The sequence below is a fragment of the Elephantulus edwardii genome, unplaced genomic scaffold (genome assembly GCF_000299155.1).
Source record: "Elephantulus edwardii isolate Elephantulus edwardi_28Jun2011 unplaced genomic scaffold, EleEdw1.0 scaffold00284, whole genome shotgun sequence".
Lineage (NCBI taxonomy): Eukaryota > Metazoa > Chordata > Mammalia > Macroscelidea > Macroscelididae > Elephantulus > Elephantulus edwardii.
The window spans coordinates 2,879,143-2,890,676 of record NW_006400034.1 but is presented as its reverse complement, the minus strand read 5'-3'; the positions used below and the strand labels follow the sequence as shown (position 1 = coordinate 2,890,676).

The window sequence follows — 11,534 nt, the reverse complement described above, 5'->3', positions numbered from 1 at the left end:
TTCTAATAATGGCACAAATCAAGTTACAGAGGGAAGGTGGTTCTTACAATAAAAGGCCTATAGACTAGCACTTTGTCTATTATAGTGTAGAGGTTAGGAACCACAAGATGTAGAGGCTCAGCCATGTCCTTTATGGTTCTTAAGTCCTGGACTAAATTCCATCTACCACTGGGTTGTTTTACAACTCGGAAGTACTGAAGAAGAATGTGAGCCTTTAGTTGAGATAGTGAGAGATTCTATGGGGCAGATATTTCAACTTTAAAATCAGTAAAACTATGCTTCATGATTGAATTTTCTCACCATACTTAATCAGTACACTGAGAAAATATACAAGCAGCTGGATGATGTGAAAGAGATCATCATCATCAAGGTTCAAGAAAGGCTGTCTGTTATGTGCATATGACAGCACAGAGATCATAGTCCTTGAGATGTTATTGGAGCGCATAAATATTCACATGCTAGATATTGGTGAAGTGAGATGGCTTGGCATGGGGCATTTTGAATCAGATGATTATATGCTCTACTATGCCAGAGATGAAAAGGTGAGGAAAAGTGGGGTTGCTTTCACGGTTAAAAAGTCATTTCTAGATCCATCTTGAAATACAATATTGTGAGTGACAGGATAATATCCATATGCATACAAAGAAGTCCAGTGAATACCACCATCATTCAGATATATGCACCAACAACTGGACCCGAAGAGGACATAGAAGATTTCTATCAACTTTTGCAGTCAGAAATCAATTGAACATGCAATCAAGATGCATTAATAACTATAATGGGTGACTGGAATGCAAAAGTTGGGAACAGAGAAGAGAGCTCAGCAGTTGGAAAACATGGAGTTAATGACAGAATGAGATAGAATGATAGAATATACATAGATACATTCAATGATTTATGTATTGCAAGTACTTTTCCTAAGAAACACAAAGGCAAGCTATAAACAAAGATTTCACCTGGTGGTGTGCATAGGAATCGAATCCACAACTTTGGAAAGAATCTCTGGAGAAGCTCATCATCAGCTGTGAAAACTAGGCCAGGTGCTGATTGTGGAACAGACTATCAACTACTCATATGCAAATTCAAGTTGAAGTTGAAGAAAATGAAATCAAATCCACAGAAACAAAAATTACCTTGAGTCTATCCCACTCAAATTTCAAAACCATCCCAGGAACAAGTTTGAGGCCTCAAACACACATGAGTGAAAACTAGATGAGCTGCAGAAAGATATCAAGAATATCATCCAGGAAGAATGCAAAAGGTCATTACAAAGACAGAGGAGAAAGAAGAAACCAAGATGATGTCAGAAGAGACACTGAATATTTCTTTCCCTAGAGTGTTTACAAACCAAAGCAAAGGGGGAAAAATCAAGAAATTAAGGAATTGAACAGAAGATTTCAGAGGGCAGTGTGGCAAGACAAAGAAAAGTATTATAATGAAATGTGTAAAGAGCTGGAGTCAGAAAATCAAAAGGGCTGAACTCACTCAGCATTTCTTAAGTTGAAGGAATTGAAGAAGAAATTTAAACCTCGAGTTGCAATACTTAAGGATACTTTGGGCAGAATATTGAATGATCCAGGAAGCATTAAAAGAAGTTGAAAGTAGTATACAGAGTCACAGAAGAATTTCGTGAAACAACATATAAGAAAGAGCCTGTGGTACTGAAGGGAAAAGTTCAAGCTACTCTGAAATAATTGGCAAAAAACAAGGCCCCAGAAATTGACAGCATAACAGTTCATATATTTCAACAAACAGATGCTGCCCTGGATGTGCTCACCAAGTTGTGCCAAGAAATCTGGAGGACAACCAACTGACCAACTGACTGGAAGAGATCTGTATTTGTTCCTATTCCAAAGAAAGGTGACCTGACAGAATGCAGAAATTATTGAACAGTATTGTATATAACCAAGCTTCTGCTGAAAATAATCCAAAAACAACTGGAATAGCACATCAACAGAGAATCGTCAGACGTGCACGCAGGGTTTTGAAGAGGCCATGGTACTAAGGATACTATAGCTAACGTTATATGGATTGTTGCTGAAATCAGAGAGTACTAGAAATCAGAGTCTATCTGTGTTTCATTGACTATGCAAAGGCATTTGACTGTGTGGATCACAACAAACTGGCTAAATATGAGACAAATGAGAATCTCAGAATATTTGATTGTGCTTATGCAAAACCTATACTTGAACCAGTTGGCAATCATCAGAACAGAGCAATGAAAACACTGCATGGTTCAAGATTGGGAAGGGTGTATAGCAGGGGTGTGTCCTGTCTCCATACTTTTTCAATCTATATGCAGAACAGATCATCCGGGAGGCTGGGCTCTATAAGGAGAAAGGTGGCATCAAGATTAGAAGAAGACTCATCAACAACCTGTGTTATGCAGATGATAGAACCCTGCTTGCTGAAACTGAGGAGGACCTGAGGTGCTTGCTGCAGAAGATCAAAGACTGGAAGGAGGGGTGGGCTAAGGAAATGGAAAGATCCAGTGTGAAAAACAATGTATAGCAAATATTGAACATTTTCAGATTTGTCTCCAGAGAGAATGGCTGCCTGAACAGCTGTGCACAATAAGCAATAACCTCCTCTGGACTGATGCTCTTGCTCAATTCTTCTCTATTGAAGAAATCCTGAAACAGTTTCTGAATTTGGGGAACTCATGTGGAATCACTCACTAGGACAATATTATGACATCCTTGATACTGTCCATGGGTTTTGGTGACTTGTCTAGCTTGGTGTCCATTAGTGCTTTCTCCATAGGGCCCAGAGTTCTATAGAACAGATCAGCACTCTATTCTTCAAATTGGGCTTGAGGAGTGGAAATAGAGAAGTACATTCCCTCAGACAGATACTAAATCTCAGTACTCGCCTGGGTGCTGGAAGAAAGTATGCTTTTTGCACACTCACAAGTAGTGCAAAGATCTCTGACAGTCCTCTTGTTTTCCCTGATATCTTTCTTATGCTTGAGCTTGAACTCTACAATGAAATGGTTGACCTTTGACATTCTGCTGTCAAAGTCTTCACCTAACTGGGTGTATGTGGCTAGAGGTTTGACCTCAAATGTCTTCAGGAGTGAGGATTGACATATGAAAGTGTCCCCTCCTAAGGCAGAGACTAGCACATTGCTTTCTGCACCCATATTTTTGCCTAAAGCTTTGCCATAAACCATAGCAGCAGCTGGTGGCTCATTGATGACTTGGAGAACACTGAGGGCAGCACTAGTTCCAGCACCTTTGGTGACCTGACTCCGAGAGTCGTTGAAGTAGGCTCAGTGACAACAACATTGATAGCAGTCTTCCCAAGATGGGCTTCTGCAATTTCCTCCGTCTTTGTGAGAATCATAGATGATACCTCCTCTTGATATAAACTTTTGACCTCTTTTTTATATGCTATTCTATTTGTTTTGCACAGGACAGAGCAGAGTTTAGGGCTCTTGTACATAGGGTCACTATGAGTCACAAGCAATTTGATGGCACATAATAACAACAAACAACAACAACAACAACAATTCTATTTGATCCTTGGGTCACTTGCACTGTTCACCACCTTGAAGGGCCAGTGTTTTGTATCACACTGCATAATGGCATCTTCAAATCTCAGTCCAATGAGACATTTGGCATTGAATATTGTGTTAGTGGGATCCATTGCAACTTGACTCTTTGCTGCATCACCAATCTATCATTTGGTATTAGTAAATTCAACATAGATTGAGGTGGTTCAGTTGTCCTGATAATTTAATATGATCTCCACTTTCCTATGCTGGAAGACACAGGAGGAGGTGGTGTGACGATTAAAGCCAAACACAGGCTCCATGGGAATGTAGTGAAGGTCCCAGGTGCTGAAGAAACAAAAGTGCACCTCCCGCTGCCGCTGAACTAAATGAGCATCAATGAGTTTTGTAGGGTCTAGTGCCTGAATTGCCTTACTTATGAACCTGGAGCAAGGATGAAAGACACGCATGCAAGTGTCGAGGACTTTCGTTCATAGGGTCGCTCTGAGTCACCTACGACTTGACGGCACTTAATAACAACAACATGCATAGAAAATGATATCTCACTGACTGCTGCCATGGCTGATGATGTGAGATGAGGTGATGTTTTCCAAGCTTTCATTGTATTGTAGATAAGGTTGCTAACATTTAAAACTGGTTCTATAGCACCTAAGAGCAATCTGTGTTAACAACTAGGGGTGTTCTCAGATTTAGCACTTGAAACTGCTGGTATGGGATTAGATGATCCTTAAGTCCTTTCTGGGGTGCTCTGATAGCACAGTTCAAAGCAAGTGGTTCTCACTTTAGTTAACTTGTCCACTAATTGTGCTTGGTATTTTGTAATGTCATGTTTGTTGTTATAATGTTAGGAGCTATAACATCAGTATGTCAAACATCAGCAGAGTTAACCGATCTGATCTGCACTGAAGAAATTTGTCAAAAACTAGACTTTAGTCGTTGACAGATAAGTAACTAAAATGTTTAACAAATGTAGAGCTAGAAGAAGGCAGCTATCCTATCTGGACAAGTGATTGAAAGATATCCATGTTGGTACCCATTTTGTTGTCGTTACGTGCCATCAAGTCATAGATGACTCATAGTGACCCTATGAACAAAAGACCTGAACACTTGTATAACTTTCATCGTTCTCAAGTTCAAAGAGTTTCCAGAAGCAAGCTAATTCGAAAGCGGATGCCACTCATGCTTCCAAGCGTGTTTTAATCAGGGAGCTCCATGAAACACTGTCCACCATGGATAATCATTATTGCACTTGACACATCAGTGTCACCGTGTCTAGCATCACAGCAACCACTAGAGGTAAATAAACAGAGTACAGAAATTAGAAAACAAAGGAGCTCAAGGATCTCTGGTGGCCTGCTGGCAAGAAGCTGTGCTACAATCTCCAAAATTCCTTTGGAGAAGGATGGGTTATCTCCTCCCATGAGATTAACTGCCTCTGGAAACCTGTCAGAGGGTCAGTTATGAGTCAGTTCTGACTCAATTGTACACAATAAAAAGAATATCATTAATATCAATGCAAAAAAATTGTTAATTTTTATTTGTGTGGGATCATTAAAAAATGGTTGAAGCAGTATATTGATAGAGAACAGGGAACTTCCAGATAGTCAAGCTCCATTCAGAAGAGGACATGGAATGAACTATATTATTGATAATCTCAAATGGATTTTGATTGCGAGCTGGGAATTCCAGAAATACGTCTACTGGTGTTCTTTTGACTATGCAAAGGCATTTGTGGGTCATAATAAATTATGAATAACGTTATGAAGAATAGGAATTCCAGACACTTAATTTGGAGTCATTGGAACATATTAAGGAGAAATTGTGTGGTTTAAACCAGGAAAAAAATATATATATGTTAGGGTTATTTCCTCTTACCATCCTTATTCAGTATGAATGCTGAAGGGATAATCTAAGGAACTAAATATACAAAATGGGTGACCATGGAGGACATTATGCTAAGTGAAACATCTCAGTCACAAAAAGACAAATACTGCATAAAGCCACTGTTATAGAACAGGACTGATATGGAAGTTGGTGGAAACTAAAAAAAGAGAGGATACTGTACATGGCATTGAAACAGATGAGAGAGAGTACTGTATAAAAGGAATATATGATTAACATTATTAGTATTATTGGCATGACAAGAGTCCAGAATAAGAGTTGTAGCAAAAGTAAAGTGGTTGGGGAAGAGGGGGACTGTACAACAATGAAAGAACTTTTTTCCCCAAAGAAAAAAGCGAACTGGGGTGGGGGGAGGGGTGTCAGGGAGGAAAAGGTGGAGCAATGAATGAATGGAAATCCAAGTTCTTTATATACCTTCATTAAAATCTTAAAAAAAGGAAGAACAGTGTCACATCAAGATTAAAGGAAGAATCATTAACAATCTGCAAAGATACATTTGCTAGCTGAAAATTAAGAAGGCTTGAAGTGCTTACCGACAAAGATAAAAAAACTACAGTGAATTTGAACCACTGAAGAGTGGTCCCTTCCACAGGAAGGATAAAGTCAAGTTTCCCTGAAAGCATTAGCAAAAAATAAGGCCCCAGGAATTGATGAACTATCCACTGACATTTTTCAACAGATTCAACCCTGGTTTTGCAAGTTAGTCTGTGTCAGGAAGTTTATAAGACATTTACCTGGTCGAACTCCCTGGAAAAGATCCATATTTTTTCCTATCTTAAAGTTGACCCATAGAACGTTAAAATTATTGAACTAGATCATTAATCCCACAAAAAAGGTAAAATTCTGCTGAGTATTATTTTAGAATGAATTGAAAAGCATTTCAACAGGGAATTGCTAGAATGATAAGCTGGATTCAGAAAAGATACAACATGACTGATGTCAGAATGATATTGACTGAAAGTTGTTGACGTTAGGTGCTGTCGAGTTGAGTACTGACAGAAGATCAAAGACTACAGTCATCAACATGGATTCAATCTCAACATCAGAAAGAAAAAAAAAGCCTCATCACTGTACCAATATGAAAGCATCATGAGAGAAGGAGGAAAGAAAGAAGTTGTCCATGATTTCATCTTACATGGATTTACAATCAACATACATGGTAACAGAAGGGAAGAAATCAAAAGACATTGAGAGATTTGCTGTCAAGGAGTTTTCTAAAGGGCTTAAGGGCAATGATGTCACCTGTTGACTAACAATCATCTGCTCTAAGCCATGGTATTGATCTATGCCTTTTATCACCTTATCTCTTCAAGTTCCCAATGCATCTTTCCTATTCCTTCACCACCATCCCAGCCACCTAATAATTCCTACTATCTAATGATTTTTCCCTTGCTCCTTCTTCTACCCCACTTTGTCCATTCACCTTTCCCTTTGAACACTCATGTATGTGTTATTCTGTCATCCTCTGACTTTCACAATATGAGTCATATGCAGTATTTGTCTGTTTATGATGGAATTATTTCACTCAGTGTAATGCCCTATAAACTCTTACGTTCTTCACAGAATCTGAGCTGAATAATGAGTTTTCCTCAATTGAGAAAGTAGAGAGTTGGTCCTCCCTCCCTTTTCTGCACAAGTGTGATTTGTAATTTCTGATGTCTTTCCAGACGGAGGTCTCTAAGGATTATTCTAACACTATGGTGGCATCCTTTGTTTCCTAAATAACAGAGTTGAAAATAACCTATCAATCCTGCGATTCTTCCATTAGAGCAAAGAGGCATCCGAAGGTCCCTCGATATCTTAATGTCTCAAAAGATTCCTTCCTTCCTTCCCCTGAAGGAAGAACGTGGAGGCTGTTCAAGGAGGGTCTAATTAACAGATGAGCTTCCTTTCTGTCACCCACGAGGACAGTTATTTACAACTCATAGGATTTTAATTGCCCCTTTTTTGGTTGTGGATAATAACTTCCAAGTTCTCTGTTAGACGGAGTGAGGAAGGTTCACTTGACACATTGAAGACTCTTCTTTCATACCTGCTACCTTTCTGAGAAGATGGAGCCAAATATTGCTAACAGCTCAGAGTTCTGACGGGCTGGGAAGCTCTCAGAAGCAATGTTGGAATTGCTATTCATCACTTCTGAATAGATGTTTCTACCACCAAGCAAAAGGAGTTGACTTGCAGGCAAGGAATCCTTTTAAGAAATTTTAGGTGAGGACTTAGGGAATGTCAAGGACCTAAGATACAGCTATAATTACAAATTTATCAATAATTTGGTAAAATTGTCCTTTAAGTCATAAGTGACCTTCTTTCAGAGTTGCTCTTTTAACCTGAAAAGCAAACCTGATGAAATATAATATAAAAGGCAGGTTGTGTCAGTACACTATGGAGCAGTGTATGGGGCTAGATAAACCTCTAATTAATCTTCGTGTTTTCAAGAAATAGGAAAACACAAAGCCAGAAGAATAGCTACGTAGTAATCTTTAGATGCTATTAATACATATTATTATGTATTAATGTTTTCACTTCTTTTAAAAAGTCAGAGATGAGTAATCCTCAGGATGTATGATTCTTGAGTAAATATTAAATATCTTGATTAACATTAAGTTCTAGAAGATATGAGAAACCATTGGTCAAACCATGGGTCAAGCTCAAATATCTTGTAACAGTAAACTTATTTTCATTGTTGCTGGTACTGAAAGTGTTTCAGATATTATTTCCTAACCTAAGTTTCTAAAACGAGTTGATACCTACTAGAGCAAGGTGATAGTTATATAAGGGATGTTACTGAGATATCAATTCTAACTCATGGTGACCACGTGTGTTACAGAGTAGAACGGTTCCTCATATGTTGATGCTGTTGTTGCTATGTGCTGTTACTCAGAACTGACTCAGAGTTGTCCGTATAGTAGTTCTTCAGAGGATATAAATGGACCAGAGGAAGATTGTCCATCTTTCTCCATGTGATCATCTGGTGTACTCAAAGCACCTGACTGAGTTGTCAGAACAATTGCTTATCATAAGGCTACCATATGTGTGTGTGTGTGTGTGTGTGTGTGTGTGTGTGTCCCTGTGTGTATGGAGATCTAGTTTCTAGTAGCCTAGTGGCCAGTATTTTGACAGAAACCCAGAAACATACAGATTGAGTCCACCAGTTGCTCAGAGAGAGGTTTTGGAGAGCCTGGAACCCTTATTCACTGTTGGTGGGAATGTAAAATGGTGCAGCCACTGTGAAAGGTGGTCTGATGCTTTCTCAAAAAGTTGGAAATAGAAATACCATTTGACTAAGCAATTCCACTACTGGGAATATACTCTAAAGAAACCAGAGCTACACTGGTTTCTTTATGAGATGTATGCACATGCATGTTTGTTGTTGCGTTATCTTTAATATCAAAGAGATGGAAATAATCTGAAAGTCCATCAACAAACGAATGGATAGAAAAAGTGTGGTAGATCACCACAATGGCATATTACATGGCACTGAAAAATAACAAAATAGTAAAACATCACACAACAACAACAACAACAAAGTTTTTAAAAAATTACATAACATGGAAGAACCTGGAGTGAAATATCTCAGTCACAAAAGGACACATACTGCATAATACCACTGTTACAATATATATGCCTTGCCCTGAGCTAATCTCACTAATTCTGACACAGCAACTCTCATTGCTTCAGTTACTGTATCAACCCATCTTATCCAAGGTCTTCCCCTTCTGTGCTATCCTTCTACCCTTCTGTGCATGATGTCCTTCTCCAAGGACCTGTCCCACCTGACAACATACCCAAAGTATATGAGATGGAGCCTCAAAAACAAGTGATTGTGAAGACCATGGCCTGTATCAAACGCACCTTTGTCTCCAGAGAGACACCATTGCTCTTCAGTACTCTGGAGAGGTCCCTAACAGCAGACTTTGCCATGGCAATGTGCCTTTTAATTTCCTGGCTACTAGTGCCACAAGTGTTGACTGTGGAACCAAGCAAACTAAAGCTGTGAACAATCTCAATCTTTTCACCATACAGCCTGAGATTTTACACACACACACACACACACACACACACACACACACACACACACATTTTTCAGTTAAAATTAATGATTGTATTTAGAAGGCATAGAATAACCTAATCCTTATGATTTGAGGCTATCTCAGGATTTAAAAAATAAACAATGATTCTTTTTCTTTTGAGTTAAAATACAGTGATTTCCCTTTTCCCCCTTTTCTTCAGCAGATGGCATCAGGAAGGCCTATGGGATGGAACGGGAACCACTCCTCCGTGACCATGTTTATCCTCCTGGGTCTCTCAGATGATAAAGAGCTTCAAATCATCTTCTTTCCTATATTTCTAGGAATCTACCTTGTAACTCTCATCTGGAACATAGGTCTTATCATCCTGATAAGGATAGACTCTCATCTGCACACACCTATGTACTTTTTTCTCACTTTTCTCTCTTTAATAGACATATGTTTTTCTTCTTCCATCAGCCCTAAGATGATTTCAGACTTCTTAAAATGCGATAAAACAATTTCCTTTATTGCTTGTGCAGTTCAGTATTTTGTTGCAGCCTGGATGGGCATATCTGAATGCTGCCTCTTGGCTGTCATGGCCATCGACCGATATGTAGCCATTGGCAAGCCTCTGCAATACTCAGTCATTATATCCCCTGGCGTCTGTAGGAGGATGGTTGCTGGGGTCTATAGCACTGCTTTCCTTAGCAGCTTAGCACAGACAATCTGTTGCTTTAATCTCTACTATTGTGGTCCAAATGTCATACAACATTTCTTCTGTGATTTACCCAAGATTATCCCCTTGTCTTGCTCCAATTTCTTCATCAGTGAACTAATCCTTCTTCTGGAAGCCCTTTTTTTCGTGTTTGGCTCCTTTCTTGTTACTCTCTTATCCTACAGCTTCATCGTGATTGCCATCTTTAAAATGTCCTCCGGCAAAGCGAGTATCAAGGCCTTCAATACCTGTGTCTCTCACCTGGCAGCTGTGACGCTGTTCTTTGGCACAGCTCTCTCTGTGTACATGCGCCCCAACTCTACTCAGTCCCTGAAGCAGGACAAAGTCCTGTCATTGTTCTACCCCATTATCATCCCCATGTTAAATCCTCTCATCTATAGTCTCAGAAATAAGGACATCAAAGAAGCCCTCAAGAGGGCGATAAAAAGAGTAACCCAGTAAGAATTAGTATTAGGCAAGTACTACTATTTTCTTTTCAAGGATGGATGTAAGAGTATCTAAGTCTTCATTTGTTAATAACAGAATAAATAGGCAGCAAAAGTAAGTGGAAACCCAAATTCTCTGATTCCTGGTAACATCATGATTTGGTGTCATCAATAAGTGATCCGTCTGCAACAGCGACACTAATGTTACATAAAGTGTAAAAAGCCAGTTTTCATAATATTACCCATGTAGAACTCTGGAAGGCAGTTTGATGTTTCCTAAAAACATCCCCTGAACATGGAAATTCCATATGACCCAGCTATTTACTGCATGAAATATACCCCAAGAATATTAGAACTGAGACACAAATGGAGATTTGTACACCAGTGTTCATAGCGGTGTTATTCACCATAGTGAGAACATGGACACAGCCCAAATGCCTAACCAATGTTGAACTGGCTGAGAACTCGTGGTACATTCACATGATGGAATACTACACAGCATGAGAAGCAATGGCCTTGAAAATAACTACCTAACTTGGGAGGGACTGGAGAGTATTCTGCTAAGTGAACTCTCTCCGTCTCATGAGGACAGTGCTATATAAGACCGTTATTGTAGAAATAGAAGGGTAACTAGTAAACGGGTATGAGGATCCAGGGGGATGAGGGGAGGAGCAGTAGGGTGAGGATGGGTAGGGGAATAATCATAGGGCTGTATAATTTAACGTGAAGAGGGAGAAGTGGGTAAAGGAAATGGGAAAGATCTGTTGTGAAAAAGCAATGTATATGAACTTTGTAAGCAAACCAGTATAAAATAAAAATTTTATTTAAGAAAATAAAATTAAAAAAACCCCAAAAACCAAATGTTTTGTTGTTGCTGTTGTTATGTGCCGTCGAGTTGCCTGTGACTCATAGCGACCCTATGTACAACAGCCCTAAACTCTGCTCTG

At 39.2% G+C, this 11,534-nt stretch overlaps 1 protein-coding gene and 1 pseudogene across 1 annotated transcript; one reads left to right on the top strand and one right to left on the bottom strand.

The window, feature by feature from the left end:
- Positions 1-7,547, bottom strand: part of LOC102844859 — a 12,141-nt pseudogene extending 4,594 nt beyond the window's left edge.
- A 2,120-nt stretch (positions 7,548-9,667) lies between these two features.
- Positions 9,668-10,603, top strand: LOC102844449 (olfactory receptor 5A1-like). The gene has a single exon (XM_006900479.1). It carries the CDS (start codon positions 9,668-9,670, stop codon positions 10,601-10,603), a length of 936 nt encoding a protein of 311 aa, XP_006900541.1.
- The last annotated feature ends 931 nt before the right edge of the window (positions 10,604-11,534 follow it).